The following is a 20880-nucleotide window of genomic DNA, read 5'->3' on the forward strand; positions in this document are numbered from 1 at the left end:
ATTCCAAGGCAGGGTACTTCTCTCTTTCCATCTGTAGCGTCCCCTGCTGCAACTAAAAAGGCTCTTTCAAGTATGATTGTTCTGCAAAGCATGCCAAGTACGCCAGAACTTAGGAGAATAATTTGTTATGACTTATCTTCAGCTGACAGCACGTAAATATTTTACAAAGTGGAGTATGGTGAAAAATACAGTTTCTCATTTGACTTTCCCCCAAGCTGTAGGAAGGATTCTTTCCTTATTTCAAGGTGAAATTTTTTTGGACAGTGTTATAGAATTGTGTGAGCAATGGGGTATTATACATGAGCAAAAAAGACTTCCTCTCAGTTATTTCAGCTGACTGGTCAGGTCTAAAGGAAAATGTACCCCTGAAAGGTGATCTCCACCTGAACAAAGGAGTCAGATAATTACCTGTTACACTAAAGAAATTCTTATGCTTGTCTTTGAATTTTAGCATCTTGCAGATAGGTTTTGTTTGACCAACACTGTAATGATAAAAGGGGAGAGGAAGAGGAAGCAGAGGATAAGAGAACTTTCCAGGGATGTACCATCTGCCACGGACCCCACCACTCCCTATCGGATGACATCTGCTTCTCACATAAACATCATCTACCGGGCTCCCTAGGGATTTGAGTTTGCATCTCCTAAATTTTCTCAATAAATACTTAACGGAGACAGCAAGCAGCTGGCATGAAGTAAGAGAAGAAGGAAACCTTTTCCCCATTTGTTGATTTCAATTTTTTCCTCTTTATAGTCTATGTGTTGAATTTACAGTTAAGACATTCTTCACATTACATATGGGAGCAGATGACAGACAGAGACCCCTGAATTATGATATATCTTGGAACTGACTTAGTTCAGGATCCCGCAGAAGTAGATCCTGAGGTGAGGGTTGAGTTCAGGTAGTTGATTTGGGAGGTAAAGGGAGTGAGTGGGGAGGTATAACAGGGAAGAAAGGGGCTATTAAAGGATTTGTTATCAAGTCAGCTACTACCGTCAACTGGAGCTTAATCCCACGGGGAAACTGGGAAACCATGCAGCACACACACTGAAGTTATCCCAGCCGGCGGCACGGGAGCTGGCGGAAAAGTCAGTGGTTCAGGTTGTTCCCAAGGGGTGTAAATGTCCCAGCACTTTCAGCCGGGAGGGAGGTGTGCAGGGCAGCCTTCAGCCTCTGGGGAGAAATCCCTTACACGAAGAGACGCCTGTGCTGACATCTGGAAACCCCCAGCGCACAAGAAGCCACAAGCTCAAAGGAATACGGGCGACACCCACTACCATCTACCACAATCTCCAAGTGCAATTTGGGCAAAGCCTAATCTGAACTTGGAGTCATCTCTCTCTGGGTAATAAAGGACCAATATGGCGATGTGTTTGCTGGTCAGAAAAGGATGTAGCCCTTACAGAGAGACTGATGGAGAGCAAAGCCCAGCTGGTATGGGATACGGCATCTTACATCACTCTGACAACCAGAAGAGGAATTCAGAGACCACTAGAGGGTCTTGAGAGTGATGACTGACTCATGAACTTCTTTCCACATCTTAAGGAAATGCACCCAGGGCAGCTCTGGCACGTTTTTGGCTGGCTCTGATGACTACAACCCAACCTCTTATTAATCACACCTCAGGGTTGCTACCAGAGGGAACATCTTAGGAATATTTAAAGACAAGGGAACAGAAAATCCTCTGAGGCACAGGCACGGATGAGACAGAGCATTGATAGTTTATTTCCTGGGCGGGGGATGGGAGGTTGCAAAGGGCTCAAACACAGATCCCAGATCTTGGAGCTGGAATATATTGTACTAGGGGTCACTTGCAAGACTGGCTCAAAAGCCACCATCCAGGAAGGGGGGCGGGGTGGGGGAGGCTGCCCAAGGAGACAGTGATTAATCAGGACGCGCGAGGAGGAGCCTGGTGCCCTGCTGAAATTTAATCAGAGCAGTGGGCCTGACACAGTGGCACAAGTGCCGGGGCTTCTGGCGGCAACGATGCCTCCTGCCAAGAAGCTCTCAGGACTCCTCCAGGAGCCCTGATTGATGCTCTGAAACCAAGCGAAGGTTCCCAACTGCACAGGGGATGCCGCTGCTTGGAATCTGCGGTTCGGCCTCTGAGATGCCTTTCTCAGTTACAGTCCCTCCTTTCATCTCTGAGAAGGAGAAGCGGGAGGAAAAGCTGGCGGGTTTCTGGTGACCCTTCCTAAGAGTTGGCCAGCCCCAGGTGGGGCGGCCAACCGTCCTGGTTGCTCGGGACTTTCCGAGGTTTTGCGCTGGGAGCCCCACTTCCCGGGAACTACCCAATCCCGGGCCAACCGAGGCAGTTGTCACTCACCTTTAAGCCTCCTTGATGGTGGTGACCCATCTGCGCCCAGGGAGAAACCCAACCACCAGGTTAAGGGACTGATGTGGACTTAAGCCTTCAGCAACCCCTGTGACATCAGAAAGGTTCATCACGGCGTGTTTGGATCCTGCTAGAAAGAGACAGGGTGGCACGGGAGCCTTACCTCCAAGGTGGATACACGGCAGGACAAGTCAGGGGCAACTGCAGGTGTGGGGAAACACGGGCTCAAGTGAAGGATTTAAGCAGAGGCTACGTAGTGCCACCCTCCATTCGGCTTTCTTGGGGATCTGACACCCCACCCACTCCTGCAGAATTCCGTGGAACCCACGGGGGTGCGAGGCAGACGCTGCAGTCCCCTGGCCCGGGGGCAGCTTCCTGCGCGTCACCAGCCGCCTCTCCCTGCGCCTCTGCCTGAGGACCTGCCGACCCCACGGGAGGCGCTCCCAGTCCCAGGCCGCGCAGCCCGGACTGTGGGGTGGCTGACGGCGTGCTGTCCTGGGGACAGGTTCTCAGGGGTCTCCAGAGGCTGGGGGGAGGCTCCTCATCAGCTCACACTTGGTTGGTCCTTCTCCCTCCCCCCACCCCTATCCCCATCTCATGCTCACTTGTGTCTCCTGAGATCGCCCCCCAAGTCCTGGTCTCAGCATCTGTTTTTGAAGGGGCATAAATTGGGACCCACTGCTTCTCCCTGTAGGCGTGACCAGCAGTTCTCTGAGAGTGAGCCCCCGCTCCCAGGAGGGGTCCACTCATCTGTCACCCTTGTTTAAGGCTCTGTGTGACTTCACTGCTCCCCCCAACATTCCAAGTACAGAAAAGAAGGGAATAAAGAATGAAAACATAAAACAGCTACACAGAAATATAATGCAGTCACTGATACTGTGTCAGAGAGGGACTTTCTACACGTAAAAGAGGAAATATTTACCCCTCAAAAAAGAGTAATAAGTATTACTCATAAAACCTTTCAAAATTTCTACAACTCTGGTCATTGTTAAAGCTGGTCAATGGATACAGGGAGATTCATTATACCATTCGCTCTACTTTTCGTGACGCTTAACGTTTTTCAAATTAAAAGGTTTTTATTCACACTAAAAAAGCAAAAAAAAGCAAAAAGCAATTCAGTAGGTGGTTAAGTTGTCAAGAGTCAGGATATACATTTAGAGAAAAGTGAAAACAGCAACTGTTCTAATATTATACAAATGGCTACTTATGGCTTGGGATAAAATTTTCTGGGTCTATACTATATTCCCTGAATATATATATTTCAGGGACTATATTAAAAAGAGAGAGGTTTTTTTAATGCTGTTTCTTTTTTTAATGTTATATCTTTATAAACTAAATGGAACAAAATGTGATGAACTTTATCAGTCAGGAGAGGCTACATTGTGCTGCAGTAACCAACAGCCCCCAAAGCTCAGGGGCTTGAAAGCACAAAGGTTTATTTCTCAATCAGCTGCTCAGCCATCATGGTCAGTAGAAGGCTCTGCTCACCACAGTCTCCTGGGGATCAGAGCCGACACCTGGAACATTGCTACTCGCTGTGCAGAGGGAAAGAAAGAGCTCTGCACAGCTGGTACTGACCGGTAAATGGTTCAGCTGAGGAATGATACCATGTATCTGTCACTCCCACTCACAACTCACTGATTAACACAGCTTATAAGACCCCACCCAAGCACAAGGGGGCGTTATCACGGGCCTAGACAGTGGGCAGCTAGGAATATTTGACAATCAGCACCAACAGCTACTACAATGAGCCCAGAAAAACTGCTGGGTGACCAGTGATCTTGTGAGGACAAACACACAAATGTCAAATGTGTTTGTGAATAGGTTGAATAAAATTGTTCCATGATCTGTGAGTACAGAAAAGCAGTGCTTGTAAATCAGTGCATAGTTTAATATGGTATTTAAATATATATTTGTAAAAAATAATAGACATAAGTAATAAAGTGGAAATTTTTATGCAAGTCAAAATACAAAAGAAAAAAAAGTGGGTAAATAGATATATACAATATAGATGACAAAAACTTGGTTAAGTTCTTTAATATAGAAAGAGCTCTAACAAATCAATAAAAAGGATATCATGAAAGAAAAAATAGGTACAGGACATTATCTTTGGGGGCTTGGTGCTTTACTAAGGTATTCATAAAGCAAGAATACTAATGAGCAGTAAAGGTATAAAAAGATAAGCTCAACTGATAGTGGAAAAAAATATATAACTCAAAACAATGAGGTACCAATTTTTTCCACCAAGCTGGAAAAACTATTTTTTTAATGATTCTAAATCTTGACCCAGATAGGCTGGATGTGGAGTTCTTGTGCACTGCTGGTGAAGATATAAATTATTAATAAGCTGTATAAAGAGCAATAATATGGCACTATGGATAAAGAATCTTCATTCATTCCTTTTCACCCAAAATTCCCTATTTTAACTCTGCTTGAAGAAATAAACAGAAATACAAAGACATATATAAAATAATGTTCATTTCAGCACTTTAAAACCTAGAAACAGCCTTCCACGTACGTCTAAGAAAAAGAGTAAATAAATTATGGAATGGCTATTTAAGAAGACTAATAAAAACTTATAACGTAGAGTAATATTTAATTATGTGAGGAAATGTTAATAATGTAATGGTAAGTGAGAAATACATTGTAAGCAGGGCCACAAAGGTGGATATACTTTATGATCCCAATTTCATTCTTAAACCTGTTCTTATACTTTGCATTTATATATATAACTGGCAGGAATACACAACATATCACCAGTGATTTTCTGTTCATGGGCGATCACATGGGATTTTTATTTTCTTCTTCATGCTCTAGATTCCAGTTCTTCCACAATGAATATGGTTTTCATTATAAAAATATAATGACTTTTTTAAAGTATGTCAGTGTTGTATTAAGATGTCAAGGTGACTGGAAAATAAAAATGAGTGTAATTGAGTGTTTAGGAAATACAAATTTTATCAGGCTGTCCTCACCAGTGTCTGCAGGCAGATACCACCACTGGGCCAGGGCCTGGGGAGAGGGGTCATTAGTCCGGGTCACTAGGCACTGGGGAGGATGAAGGGACCGACTCACTTTAGCCCCAAGTCTCTCAAAGTGGGATCTTCACCTCCTGGGACAGGTGATGTGCTGAGGGTACACAGAGTCACCGCACCAGCCTCAAGCTGGAACTTTACTATAGCCGATGGTAAGCAATTTGTACCACTATTTTATATTATAAGCAAAATACAAAATCGGCGAGAACCTTTAAGAAATGTGAGTCTGTGAAAGGCTGCTTTAGGCTATGCTTTTAAAATCGGCAAGTTCCAGCTCACTGCCCTTTGCCAATAGGTTAGAGCAAAGACTCAGCCTCAGCACTGTTGACACTTGGGCCAGATAATTCTTAGTTGGTAGCTGGTGGGGACAGGAGGCAGAGGGCTGCCCTATGCATTATGAAAGTTTAGTAATATCCCTGGCCTCCACCCACTGGATGCTAATAGTGCATACACCACACACATCTACCCAATAGATGCTGGTTGTGACCACCAAAAGTGTCTCCCACGGTGCCAAATGCCCCCTGGGGCACAAAATCACCTCTGGTTGACAACATCGGTGGTTAAATACCACCAATAGTGCCTTGGTGAAAAATTCTCTTTTTGTGAAAACTTTTGAGAGACATTAATCCCACTATACTCCAGAAGACTAATACAAAGACAGAATTCAAAGTGGAATTGCACCACATATAAATACACTTGACAAAAAAAAAAAAAAAAAAAAAAGCAGGAGTGGCAGGAGAGGCAGAGAAGGCAATTCCATTGTCAACCAGAATAACATGGAGGGCAAGTGTGCCCACCAGTCTCCACTGAGCATGCGTTACAGAGTAAGGGCGGGAGACCCCCAGCAGGAAGCCCACCCCTGCGCAGTGTAGGCTTTGGGCCATCTACCCCCTCATCTCTGGGTGACCCTTCCACACCCCGTTTGGGGTTTTGCTCTTCTTTACCACTTGCTCCCTGGATAAAATTCCCTCTGTTGAACTGCCCAGCATGGCAGTATCTCGATCAATGCAGTGCATCTGTCGGGATCAAGTTAAATTCGTAAGTTAACTTGGGGAAAACTGACATCTCTGTGATGCTGCCTTTCTATCCAAGAACATGACAGTGTTGATGTGTCTTTCCACCTGTGTCCCTCCACAGAATTTCAAAGTCCTATTTTTTTTTTTTAGTTTGTTGAATTTCTGCCTAAGTATTTTATCCTTCGTGTGGCTGGTGTGAATTGTGCTGCTGCACAGGATTGCTGTAAGGATGCAGTGAGTTACTGTGTAAAGTGCTCAGAGCAGTCCCTGGCACACAGTAAGTGCTGCAGAAGTGCTTGCTGTGATTATCATCTGTCACACCCGCCAGTGGATGATTGCTTGAATGCAGGTCGCAGTTGTTCTATCTTGGTTTCAGCCCAGCTGCTGTTCAGGTGAAGCTGGGGGGCAGAAGTGGATCTTGGGGTGTCATTTCAACAGGAAAGTGTGGCATGCTGATAACGGGCCCATCCCACAGCTGGCTCTCAGCCTCTTATAGATGCCCCTCCCCACTCACCTGCCCTCAGAACCAGGGTCTGCTCCTCAGTGGCCCATCTTCCCCAGAAGCCAGGGACTATTTGGTGCTGATACCCAATCATTAGAAGCAAGAATATAATTATTACTGCCTCATGTAAACACACACACACACACACACACACACACACACACACACACACACATCTTGGGAAAATGATGTTTAATATTCCTAGCAATCAAAGTATTCTTGTTGGCAAGTCTTACATCCAAAACAAAACTAATGTTTGCTGCTCACTCTTCAGAAACACGCTGATAGTTATTCTCTGTGTATCAGTGAGCAAAGCCACATAACAACTTCCCCAAAACTCAATAGTTTAAAATAACAACCATTTAAGTCCGATCATGGGTGATCAGGTCTGCCAACCTGGGCCATCCTTGGCTAATCTCAGGTGGCCTCACTCATGCATCTGTGGTCAGCTGCGGGGTGAGCTACAGACTTTCTGGTCTGAGGTAGCCTCCCCTGTCTGGCAGTTGTTGGCTGTGACAGTGAACCTGACTGGACTGTCGGTCATCAACCAGCCGGCTAACTCAGGTTGGTTCCCATGGTGCTCTGAGGGAGAGCGGAAGTGGGTAGGGCTCCTTGAAACCAATGCTTGGAACCGACACAGCACCACTTCCCACCACATCCTGTTTGCCGAAGCAAGAGAGGAGGCCAGCCCTGATTCAAGCAGTGGGAAACGGACCTCTCCTCTTGATGGGCAGGGCTGCAAATCATACAGTAAAGGGGGCATGAATACAGAGAAAGCCGGACAAGTTAGAGTCACGATCCATCTCCCTACACCAAACTGAGAACGCTTTTAGCACTGGTTTCCTCTTAGCGGAGGTTGCTTGTCTCACTAGCAGCCCACCTGTGGGCTGGTTCAGAGGAAGTTTCCTCAGGTGGCAGCCTCACCCATTTACCCTGATTCATGTCTGTTTCACTTTCCGAGGGTGCCATTTCCCGACATTGAGCCCAAATCTGAGTCTGCTTGAGAGGGTGATCCCCTGCACCAGCTGTAAGGATGATACGTTTGTTTCCCTCTGTGTCCTGGTTTCCGGGAGCAGTTGCTCGTTTGGATAGAGTTTTCCAGGACAGATATATCAAGGTGCTGAAGACAGTTCTCAGCTAGTGGCTGAATCAACCTTTGTTGATGTATTGACTCAGTCAGTCACAGACTAATTAACTCCAAGTCCTGTTAGAAGCAATCAGAATGTCACTTCTCATTGTCAGAAGGCAGAGAGACTTTGGCGGTGACCCAACCATCCTCTCTCCTCTGGCGTCGCCGCCCTTAAACCACTGAGTTAGGACCGAGGACCGCTGGTGGCCATGCAGGGACAGACTTTCTCTGCCATGATTTCTACTTTTGTCCTCGCCCTAGAGGGTTACCCAGAGTCCTGGCCAGGCTGGACACCTACTGCTCACCTGCCACACGGCATCCCTGCCCTCATCACCGCCCACCCAGCCTGCGGGTCAAAGCAGGGTAGCCCGGCCCTCCTGCCCCTGGGGTCAGAAGATAGGAAGCCGGAAGGAATGGCCACTCCAGGTTGTGGAGGCAGAGAGAATTCTCCTAGAAGACAGAGAACAGGAAAAGAAAAACAGAAGCACTAAGAAAGTGGTTTAAACAGAAAAGCAATGCAAACTGTAGGTACCTACAACTAAGCTTGCTGGTTATAACTAATTAGCATATGGCAGTAATCACTGTGCACGTCATGTTTAAAATTATTTTTGCTGTATGTTTCACTTGATCATATTAGACTTTCTTCTTATATTTATATATTTGGTGTTCCCTTACACAGGTACAATATATAATATTTTGCTTAAAAGAATTCTAGTATGATCCAACTGAGTAAAAAAAAGTGTATTACATATATATATATATACACACACACACATATATATAATCTGTAAGTAAAATGTGTATTTTATACTTACAATATCTACATATATATGTAAACTTATATAAAATATATATAATATATAAAATAGAAGCTATAAATATCTTTTATATCTTATTTGGCTAAGTATTGATATAAATATACAGGTACATTTGCATCTTTGCTGAAAAATGCCTGAAAGAATATATAAGAATTACATGCAGGCGTATTTTTTTTTTATTTTCCTTTCCATATACTTTGACTTTTTACCATGAGAATGTACTATGTTTAAAAGCAGTTCATTTGTCAGTTTTAAGGAGATTCTTCCAGTTTTTCTCACGTTGTTATCCCCAGCTTAAATTGTAAATTCGGATGACTTTTCTATTGAATCCTTCCTGAAAAGAAAAATTCTCACGGTGCCCGGCCAGAAGGATAGTGGTTTTCAAGGGCAGATAGAAAGGAAGCCAGTCCTTGCTCTCAGCTGCTGAAGAAGCCCAGGTCCCCACCCGGACCCCGACCCCAGCCCTGGCGGGACCCCCTGCAGCCCGCGCATCTCTCCCTGTCGCCCCCCACCCCAGGGCCGAGGGGGCAAAGGCAGCATCTACGTGTGGGCCTCAGGGGACGGCGGCAGCTACGACGACTGCAACTGCGACGGCTACGCCTCGAGCATGTGGACCATCTCCATCAACTCGGCCATCAACGACGGCAGGACCGCCCTGTACGATGAGAGCTGCTCCTCCACCCTGGCCTCCACCTTCAGCAACGGGCGCAAGCGCAACCCCGAGGCCGGAGTGGTGAGTGCGAGGCCGGGTGGGTGGACACTCCTGACGTCATGCGCAGACACAGTGACGTCATGGGAGGAGGAGCTCCCCACCCCCCTTCCCTCAAAGAGTCAGGGCCTGTCCCCGGGGGAGATCCACCCTCTTCCAGGCTGATGATGCCTTGTTATCAAGGTAGAGACCGACGATAAACAAGAACGTGATGGCCTCCTTCCCGCTCATGTGCCATCGATTTTCTTGTTCATTGTTTCGGCTTACAGATAATGACGGACTCTGGTTTGCCCCCAGCACGCCACTTATAAGGATAACTAATGTTAAGCACTGGGGCATCACACCTGCACCCATCTGAGCCAAGAGCTCGTCCATTTATTACAGCAATTTAAAAATAGCAGCCACGGACGGACTTTTCTGGGTCCATAAAACCCCCCAAAGTGGGCACATGTGTGTTTTCTCAAAGGAAGAGTAGTGTGTTCCATCGTATTTTAAAATGGGTCCATGATTGAGAAAACAAAAAGGTTAAGAATCACAGACTTATTTACTGCACTTTGAGCAACTCTTCCTTCCTGGGCACCGAGGTTTAATAGTGAATTTTCCAAGGCCCCTAGAAATATATGTCTGTAAAGCATAACGAGCATTTTGGGATCTCTTCCTCTCTCTGGTATCTCACTCGCATAGGGGCCTTTCCTCAGTCTTCCAAGCCTGGAATTTAGTGGTTGGTTCAGGAGTCCTGCTGAGATACATCCTGCCCGGCCACTGCCTCCTCTGGGGTTGGGAGGAACACAGTCACCAATACCAGCTAGTCCTGCAGTCCCAGGTGCCTGCCTGGGCTCCACCTGACCAGCTGGCCAGGCTCTCACGTGACCCAGGAGAAGCCCTTTGCCTACAGGAGACACAGACCTTAGCCTGACTCCCTCCATGAGCCTGGGGCTCCCCCTGGTCTTGGGGAGGACGGAGATCGTGTCAGCTCCTCCCAAGCAGAAGGAGGTTTCACCTCTCTCATCCTACAAGCTACATGGGCAGAAAGGGACAAGTGAAGAAGCTCCCCTCCCTGCCCCAAGAGCCTCCCAATGGTGTCACTTTGTCCTCAGCGCCTGTGTATGACTCTCTTTCTACTACGGCTGGGGAGGGGCCTTGAGTTCTCTTTGAATATTGTCATTTTCCGCAAGTAGATGCTTTTAAACCTCCCTGGTATTTTGTCCCCCAAAATAATAGGCTCACTTGAGGAGCCTACAGACAAACAGGAGGAAGGAGTATTCTCGTAGCTTATAAATGATCTTAATGAAAACCCTGGCTCTCGCAAACACTGCAAATGGGGACTTTCTCTTTGTAAAATCCTTTAAAACTCAGTTGATCAGCCTCCCTTGGGGTGATCACTCATGTATCAGAGGTGTCGCTCAGTGTGTTCCAGATTCTCTCCATGGATTTTAGATGTAGAGAATGTAACACTTCTCTTTAATGGCCTGTCCCTCTAGGCAAACTGTGGCTGAGCCTGTTTTGTCTTTCCTCTTTGGGAATGCCACCCTTTTTCCTGAAGGGAAAGGAAATTGCTGATGGACTGGCCCTGAGCTTTCTGAGCCAATCCCAATGCAACAAAACTCACCATTGCTTTGACTATGGTGGTGATATTGGCTTGTCACTTTCCACCTATGATGTTTCCTTTTAGGATCCAGAAGATAAATGTCTCTCTGGTCTCTAGAATAGCTGCAGATAGCTTCTATGAACAATTGACTTGCTTTTATCTTGTGGACACTGTAACTATAACTGATTGTGTTTCCCTTTTTGCACGGGCTACTAGGAAACTCAGATAAAATGCATGGCAAAATAGATACATGGGTGCTAATCTTATCCTTACCTTCATCTTAATCTTCTTCAGAACAAGGCAGAGTTTAAGTAAAAGAAATAGAAAATCCTCTGCTCCGTGTCGTTTTGGGTTTAAGGCAGTGTGACTCACTCATTACTCACTATCTTCCCCTCCAGGCAACCACAGATTTGTACGGCAACTGCACCCTGAGGCATTCTGGGACATCCGCAGCTGCTCCCGAGGCAGCTGGAGTGTTTGCACTGGCTTTAGAGGCTAAGTATGTTTCCATCTCGGGACCAAGGGCCGGTTCTGCAGGGTGGACTGAGACATGTCTCCCCACCTAGGTGTCCCCAGAGGCAAAAGTGGGTGTGAGAGTCAGTAAATAGTCAGGGCCAATGAACTCTGGTGGGCATTGCTAAATGGTACACACACACACTTACACACATACCACAAAACTACATCCCTGAGAGAGCACAAGAGCCCAACATCCAACCACGCATAGGGGCACATCGATGTTTTCTTGGTGAAAACACCCTTTTATCTTCTATGGATCCCGTGGCTGTTTTACTCTAATAATGCTCCCAAACAGCTACATGAAGGAAAACCATTGCCAAGCCGGGTATCCAGCAAGGTTTTCAGACATGTGTTAAACAGGATGCTCTCGCTCCAGATTTGTTCACTTATAAGGCTGAATTCATTTTAACGCCGAGACAAGGTGGGCGAAGTCACACAACGTAGACCAAGAAATGGGCTTTGCTGGGAAACCATCCAGCTACCAGAGAGGGGAGACCATCCCCTCTGTTCTCACCACCTCCGCAGAGGCCACAGGTCAGTACAGCTGGACCCACCTTGGATTTGAGCATCAGCAGAGGTCCCTGCCCACCCACTCCCCTGTCTTCTCTCAGTGCAAACCAGAGGCTGGCCTTGGGTTTGAACAATGCACTTGTGGCTTCAGGCACCACCCATGTGGTGTAAGTGCAAATGCCCGCTAGGCAGGAAATTATCCAAGAATACAGAACCAGCAACTTATAAGAAGTTGAATTCAGGCTCCTGGGGAAGGGAAGTTGAGTTCCCGTCCCTGTCAGCCATTGCTAGGCAACCGGAGCTTCTAGCAACAATCTTCAGGCAGCCCTGCTTGACTCTCCACATATGCAGTGCATTTTTTGACTTGCAAAGGAGGTAAGAGCTGATTCCTGGAATAGGAAAGGACTTCAAAAGATTATCTAGTCCAACCCCTCTGCCTTTAAGCAGAAAAGACATCATTATCCCCCTTTTACAGATAAGGCCCCAAATTGGGAGTGACTTCTCTCTTGGACCAGGCCAAGCTTTGATTCTTTTAACAGAAGTCAGTTGGAAATTTTAGGAAAGAAGAGATGGACACTGGTCAAAGCCTTCTTATTAAGCACAGAGACCAAAACTTACTCACGTATTATGTGCATTTCCTGAAGATGAAGCTGTCCGTCTCAGGGCCTGTTGGGTCCTGGAGTCTGAGCTGGCCTCACTCACTCCAGCTGGGAGCAGACGAGCAGAGGGAGGCTGCTGCCTGCCGCAGAGCCTTGCGGAGGACAGGGAACAAGAAGGGCTTCCTGGCCTCCTCTTAAATCTAAGAGGGCAGAACTTGACTCAAAGTCTCCTTAGATTCTGGCAAGCAAAAAGTCACTTTCCCAGGCCTCTATGCCTACAAAGTGACCCCTTACATACGTCAAAGTAATGGAGCAGGCTGCTGGGACTTTAAACAGATGCATGGGCTCTGCACCAATTAGTCTCCACTCTTTAGCACACTTGCAGATTTCCTTACAGAAGAGAATGCAATCACCACTTAGGCACACTTTGTTTTGGAGCAATGGTCATGAATTGAGTGCTGTCTATTGCCATAAAGAGGGAAAAAATGATACCTGGCAGTAGGGGGTTCAAGCCCGTCTTGGGAGCCAGTCCTCAAAAATTCCTCAGAACACCGATCACCTGAGTTGGAAACACGCCCTGAAATTAGAGTTTGATGCAAATGATTTATTAAGAGAGGGATCCCGGCAGAGACCACTGGGGAGGAGAGGAAGCAGGTTCGGGCTGGGGAAGAAGCTGAGCAAGGATGCGATTTCAGAAGTTCTGGCCTCAGCCTGAACCCAGGGAGAGCTCTGGAGGGTAAATTATGCCTCAGAGTTTGTTCCACATCAAAGCAAGGGAGCTGGGCTGCCATATTCTTGTACTGTTTGGCCGTTGGCTAAGAGCCCCACCTGGGAAAGTAAACTCCAAGTCTTCTCTGTGGGCCAAAAGGCTCCAACAGCCAGCAGCTGAAACCACTGCTCAGCATGAAATAGCCCCAGGAGAGAGCCCGGAGGGCGGAGGAGGGAAAGACTCTCCACGAACACTTCCTACAGCTCATCTCCTACAGCTCATCTCTCTTTATCTTCACATGAGGCAGCTGGGAGTCCCTGGTGACATATGTGGCAGCAGTCGAGGGCTGTTTCCCACCCAGAGGTCCAATAAGACAGCTTTTCCAAAGCAACTTGAATACAGTAAATAAATTATCCTGTCTAAATGAATTCCCATCCGGACTACGGAGGAGGGAGAATGACCACCCCCATGGCTCCAGGGGACAAAGGGAAACCACGCCTCTGTTCTGACCAGTCATCACCTTGTGGTTTAATCTCATAAAACGCTTTTCTGCCAAATGCTTGAAAATACCTTTCTGTTGTCGGGAACATTGCTCACGTTTCCCAGCGAGACCAATATCAGAGAAATTCCGAAGAATTTCTTTAGTGGGGAGTTACTGCTGCCTTCAAATATTTGGGGTTCTCTCCATAACCCAGGCTTTCTGGATGGTTCAAGAGGGCTGAGCTGGGTTTGAGGGGTAGATGTCAAAAGAGGCAAACTTGTGACCCAGGAGAACCATCCACAGTAAAGCGGCCCATATACTGGACTAGAGCAGTGTTTCCAAAACTGACCTTCCAAGGGATGGATTTTTTCATGTGAGCTCCATCAGAGTCTACTAGATGCAGAGAAAAGTGCACAAATATTAGGTACAGCTCAAAGACTTCTTGTGAAGTTAACAGATCCGTGTAACCAGCACCCAAGTCAGGAAACAGACCATTACCTAAGTCTCAGTATGTGCTTTTCGGTTCAGGATTATGTCTGAGAGATTCCTCCATGCTGCTGCGTGTGCTTATAGGTAGTTCATACTTGTTGTTGAATATTACTCCATTGTATAAGTGGATACTTGGGTTGTTTCCACACTGGGGCTATTGTGAGTAGCATTGCTGTGAGCATTCTCGTACCTGTCTTTTGGTGAAGATGTGGACGCATTTCTGTTTGATGTATATTAGGGATTCAAAAAGCTGGGTCATGGGGTATACACAGGTGCAGGTCTAGCAGTTTTCCAGAGTTGGTGCACTTGCTGACACTCCTTCCAGCAGTGTATGAGAGTTACAGCTGTTCCACATCCTTGCCAACATTTGCTATTATCTGTCTTCTACACTTTAGCCATTCTTGTGGGCATTCTGTGGAATTGCACTGTAGTTTTAATTTTTATTTCCCTGATAACTAGTGAAGTTGAGCACTGGGGAGTTTTGAAAATGATAGATTCCCAAGACTCAGCTGAAAGTCACTGAATCACATCCTTAGGGATGAATGGCCCAGGAATCTGTCTTTTCAACGCCTTTTTCAGGGACTGCAAGAGCAGCCAGCCCCGTGCTGGTCTGTGGCCTGGAGTGTGTGGCATCCAGGAGTACGGCAAGGGCTCTATGAACCTAGCACTCAGGTGCCGTTTGCGGAATATGAACATCGCACTCTGCCTCTGACTAGGTGCCCGTATTAGACTGAAAACAGGAAATCAAAAAACAACAGCTAAACTGAGACAGGAATTTATTTTTCTTTTCTTTTCCTTTTTTTTAATAGCATAGTAACAATATATTTTAAATAGAATATTAATTTTATTTAATAAGTTTCTTCTGAAGGAGTTTATTTTTCTGTCATGCAGAAGATAATACAGAGGTGAGGAGCCCCGGCAAGTGCAGGGTGGCCACCAAGAATCAGGGACTCTGTCTCTAGATTTCTGTTCTTCTACACCTTCATGTTATCTAGATGCCACGGGAGCTCCAGCCATCATGTTTACATGTCAGGCAGGAAGAGGGGAAAAGCAAAGGGAAAAAAGAAATCCACCAGCTGAGTGATCCCTGTTTAAAAATTTTTCAAAAAATCACCCAGGGACTTATTTCTTATTGGCCAGAACTGTCACATGGCCACCCCAGACTGCAAGGGAGGATGGGAAATGTAGTTTTGTAGCTGTTCTCTCCTTAAATTCCCTTTGCTGTCTTGATTATCAGGAGGAAAATGTGAATTGGAATCCAGAGAATTTGATACCATAAATAGAAGAACTCTGAAAAACAATGGTCTTTCAGGGGTAATCCTCACAAATAGGGAACTCAAAAAAAAAAAAAGAAAAAAAAGGGCACTATTTTGCACCAGTGGGAAGTTAGTACACCAATCGTAAGTGCAGGGCTCTGTAGGAGATATGGTTCTACGGATCATTCACAGGCAAAAACTCACTTGCCAGGACCAGCTTTAGAGGCTTAGGAAACAGCCCATCCCGAGGTCTCCCTGGTGCAGGATTCCTCTTCCAGCCATGCGGGGTCAGTCTCTCCCTGGGCTTCACACTGGTTTTTCCAAGATCCCACACTCTCTTGCTCAAGACGGCTGCCACCTTGGCCAGGTTCTGAGTGACCTCTCTCCTTGGAGCCCTGGCCTGTCCTCACATCTTAGCTAGAAGCCATGGGTTTGGCTTTGACCTCCGGAGATGTTCTCTCTGAACTGAGAGGCAGATGGCCCATCCCAAGTGGCCTAGGACCAGTCTGCTGACAGCTGAACGTTTACCCCGGAACATCACAGAGTCCTATGAGCGATTGGACCCAGCCAATAGGTGCCCTGCAGCTGCACAGATGTCACCATTTTCACTAATAGTTCACCGGGGGTTCCTCGTACATGGCCTTGTTACTGCTCGCGGCTCGTTCCTTGTGGTCACTTGTTTGTGGGCCAGGTTCCTGCAGCATCCTCTTTCCAGTCCCACGTCTTGATTCCTCCTCCCTGGTGATGTTTCTGGAGATCGGATCACGGGTCTCTCTGCCCTTCCTGTCTGTCACTAAGATAAAGTCCCTACATTCTACTGTGTCATCCTCTCCGCCTCTGTTCCTGGCTCTACCTCCCTGACTCATACAGGGCTCCCAACCTCCTGTGCTGATATGTGCCTTCTCCCGCCTCTAGATCCTTCCTTCCAGAACCTTCTCTCCCTAGGAACTCCCCTTCCCTGTGTTTACTCAGTCACTCCCACTCATCCCTTTGACCTTAGCTAAAAATACCACTTCCTGAGAGACCCTTGCTGACCCCCTGGACCAGAGTTTCTCAAATTTGCTGCTGCTGCTGAGAATCCCTGGAGTGCTTGCTAAGAACAGATATCCAAGCCCACGCCAGGTCCACAGACTCAGAATCTCCAGAAGCTGCAGTTGTAACAAGCACCCCCAGTGCCGCCAGGAAGTTAAGAACCACCCCCCACCCCCGCCCCCACCCCAAGCAGGTTTGCTGGAGCCTTTGGCAGATGCTTGGACAGGCCCACGGGATCAGCATCTCTGGGCCCTGTCTGACTTCGTCACTGTGTTCACGTTGGTTCACATGTGCAGACGAGGTTGTGAACCGCCATCTCAGACCCGTGTTCGCAAACCCCGTGTGCAGAAGCGTCACCTGCGCTTTGTCTTGAGTGCACATCCTCAGGCCCACAGCCTCCAGGAGGCCGATTCCAGAGACCTGAGGTTGAGGCCAGGAATGCATATCTGTCACGAGTCCCCATGCGGTTCTGATGCAGGACCACAGTCTGTGAGACTCCCTGGCTGGGACAACTCAGGGTTCCACTGTTGGCTCCCCTGGCATTTTAAAATATTGAGGTGTCTGTCTGTCCCCCGGGCTGTAGGCTCTGAGAGGGCAGGGACCTTCCTATGACCTGCCCAGAACTAGTGCAGAGCCTGGACATGATACCTTTCCATATATCTGTCTTACTTTCCCAGCTATCATATAAAATATTTGAGAAAATGTCATGTTCCTTGTCCTGTAGCGCTGAACACAGTGACTTTTATATTGTAGATGTTCTGTAAATTTATTTTTTATTATTTAATAGGTATCACCTACAATCCTTGAGCTGCTATGGTAGGATTAAAGCCTAAAGCACGTTGATGAAATAATTACTTTACACAATAGTATCTTCGGTCAATTCAGAAGTTGCTCAGAATGGGGAAATAAGAGGGACTCTGTTATACTTTTCAGACATAAGCAAATGGTTGTTCAAATGGTGTCACAAATTCAGTGACATTGGAGTATGGGGCACGCTCTGATTTATTTTAGAAGTAGAACATCCTTGTTCTAGCACATTCTTTCTCTCTTATGGACCCGATGAGAATAAATCCGTGGAGAAACATCTAGTGGAGTTAGAAGCATGGCTCATTTTTGCAGCAGAACCCCTAGCAAAGATGAGAGATGCTCCACCTGCCAGCCAGCCCTTGGATCACCTTGAGGTCACCAGATCCTCGTTTATCGACACTTTTGAGTTAAATGAATTCAGAATCCTATTCCAGCAAAACAATGAGCTTTCGGCCATAATCAACTTCAGGAAATTTCACACTGTTCACCTAGTCCATATGTCCAGGGGACCATATGTCCAAGATATGTTCTTAAATTTCTCGAATAAGCATTGACCTTCCTTGAAACTGTCTCTTTAAAAGCTGAAGGTCTGGGCTTCCCTGGTGGCGCAGTGGTTGAGAGTCCGCCTGCCGATGCAGGGGACACGGGTTCGTGCCCCGGTCCGGGAGGATCCCACATGTCGTGGAGCGGCTGGGCCCGTGAGCCATGGCCGCTGAGCCTGTGCGTCCGGAGCCTGTGCTTCGCAACGGGAGAGGCCACAACAGTGAGAGGCCCACGTACCGGAAAAAAAAAAAAAAAAAAAAAAAAAAAGCTGAAGGTCTTCCTGGACTTCCCTCTCCTCAATATTATGTACAAACCTAAACGGGAAAAGAACTTAAAGGTCTGCATTTCAAGAGCATCTGAATCACTATCATCTTTTGACTCTATTTTGAAGCTTTGAACCAATGAATGCTGCTTGTGCTGAGATTTTATCAAATGAGTGATGGTGTTCTTTGAATCATTTGATTCTAAGGAGAACCGTAGTGCAGGGTTTTCCAACTTTTGTGACCGTGACTCTCAGTGAGAAATTAATTTTGCATTGCAACCCAAACACATACTACAATACCACACACAAGTGCGTGCAAACACACACACACACACACACACACACAGTTTCCCATATTACGTGCACACTGTTATTCTTTTCTGTTCTATTCCACTTGTGATGGCCCCATCCATTAAATCTCTGGTTCTCAACCTCAGCTGTCTACTGGAATGACCTGGGAAGTGTTAACAATTTCCAAAGCCTGGGTCCCACTCCCAGAGATTCTGATTTAAATAGTCTGAGATGTGGCCTGAGCAGTGGAGTTTTAAATGTTCCCACCAGACAGTTTTACTGTGCAGCCCAGTTACATAGCCTGTGCAATCAGTTGACCTCCTAGCCCACAAACGGGTCATGACTTACACTTTGAAAAGCACAGACATTGACACTAATGTCAATAGCACAGACTATTAGACATTAATTTCCAAAGACAAGTCTGCAAGCAAACTTGTCTATTTGCTGAACGAAGACTATGCTGAGGGCTGTCCTGGGCACTGGGAGACAAATATGCTGAAGCTGTTGTCTCTGCCCTTGAAGAACTGACAGCTTCATGTCCCCAAATGGAACACTCCTGCGTAGCCAACACCCAGATCAAGAAACAGAACTCTGTCAGCACCCAGCAGCCCCCTGTGTCCCTTACAGGCACTGCCACCCCAAGATCAACCACTAACCTGGCTTCTAACAGCACAGATTCATTGTGCCTGTGTTTATACTTTAAACAAATGGAACCATACTCTATGTTCTCCTCTGTGTCTGGCTTCTTTGGGTCAGAATTCTTATTGTGAGAGTCACACAATTGTGAGCTCCCTGTTATTCTGAGCAGCTGTAGTTCATTCTCATTGCAGTGCAGTGTTCCACCTCCTATAAACACAGCTCAATTGGTTTATTCACTTTACTGTGGATGGGCATTTGAGGACTTCATAGTTTAGGCCTATGAACATTCCAATACGTATGTCTGGTGAATATATACACACATTTTTGTTGGATACATACCTAAAAATGGAACTTCTGGGCCATAGCTTAAGTGCATGGGCAAGATCTGAAGATAGAGCCAAACCATTTTCCAAAGTGTTTGCAATAACTTACACTTCCATCACCAAAGTACCCAGTTGCTCCACATCTTTGTCAACACTTGGTATTGTCAGTCTTTTTCATTTTAGCCATTCCAGTGTGTGTTAGATATCGCAATTGAAATGTATTTAAGTAAGAAAGGCAAGATATTTTTAATTGACATATATCTATACCTATATTCTCAGTAGTGCATGGAAATCCTCCCTTGACTTGTGGGTTCATAGATGTTTCAACATCTTACCAGGGGTCTATGTCCTACCTTAGTCATTGTGTTTCTCTCCCTCTCTCTCTCCCCTCTTCCCCCGCCCTTGCTCTCAAACACTCTGCCTCCGGTACCCAGCCTGGGTTTGACCTGGAGAGACATGCAGCATCTGACCGTGCTCACCTCCAAACGGAACCAGCTTCATGACGAGGTCCATCAGTGGCGGAGGAATGGGGTCGGCTTGGAGTTTAATCACCTCTTTGGCTACGGGGTGCTTGACGCAGGCGCCATGGTGAAAATGGCCAAAGACTGGAAAACTGTGCCTGAGAGGTTCCACTGTGTGGGAGGCTCCGTGCAGGACCCTGAGTAAGTGGGGGCAGCAGTTCTACTGCTGTTTGTGGAAAATACCCAGAGATGGCGCCACTGCACTGGTGACCATAACAGATTCCCTCTCTGCGTCATCCCGAGATGCACTGGATTTGATTCAGGGACAACCAGCTTCCAGGCAGAGCTGCAGTGTTGCACAACTCCAAAGTATCCAGTCTACAAAGCCCTGGGGCCTGGAACTTCTTTCCCTTATTGCAAAAAGGGAGAGATTTACAAAGAGGGATTGCCAAGGGGAAGACTTACGGCGTCTGTGCCTTTGCAGACGCTGGGCCACAGCAGGTGGGGACCGTGGGCAGTGTGACCAGAGCAGGATGTACAGTTAGTTGCCTCCTGGCTACATTCGAGATTAACAGAAAGGTGGCACGGTTGCAGTATTTAGGGGAACGGGCATTGGGGCCTGCTTAGTCGAGGTTCACCTTGATGTCAGACCTTGTTCTCCGCAATTGCCCTGGACAAGAAGGATGGGTCTCTGTTGATCCTCACGCTCTGTGCTTTGGGGGGGCGGAGGGGAGAGGGAGATGCGGAACGTATATGCCGAGATGAAAGACCGTTTCTCTCCCAATTCCGAGTGCACTGAACATTCTGTCATAATCCAGGTACAGGTTGGAAT

General features: G+C 46.8%; 1 protein-coding gene across 2 annotated transcripts in view; it reads left to right on the plus strand.

The window, feature by feature from the left end:
• The window catches only part of PCSK2 (proprotein convertase subtilisin/kexin type 2), a gene marked incomplete at both ends in the record, with an annotated part of 213656 nt that overhangs the window by 186638 nt on the left and 6138 nt on the right, over window positions 1–20880 (plus strand). For both annotated transcript variants that reach the window (XM_082856430.1, XM_082856431.1), the window contains 3 exons: window positions 9351–9566; window positions 11529–11629; window positions 20022–20249. In XM_082856430.1, coding sequence (XP_082712556.1) covers window positions 9351–9566; window positions 11529–11629; window positions 20022–20249 — 545 coding nt within the window. The remainder of the gene's footprint in view (window positions 1–9350; window positions 9567–11528; window positions 11630–20021; window positions 20250–20880) is intronic.

This window comes from Leucopleurus acutus, assembly GCF_964270905.1.
Source record: "Leucopleurus acutus genome assembly, chromosome: 16".
Classification (NCBI taxonomy): domain Eukaryota; kingdom Metazoa; phylum Chordata; class Mammalia; order Artiodactyla; family Delphinidae; genus Leucopleurus; species Leucopleurus acutus.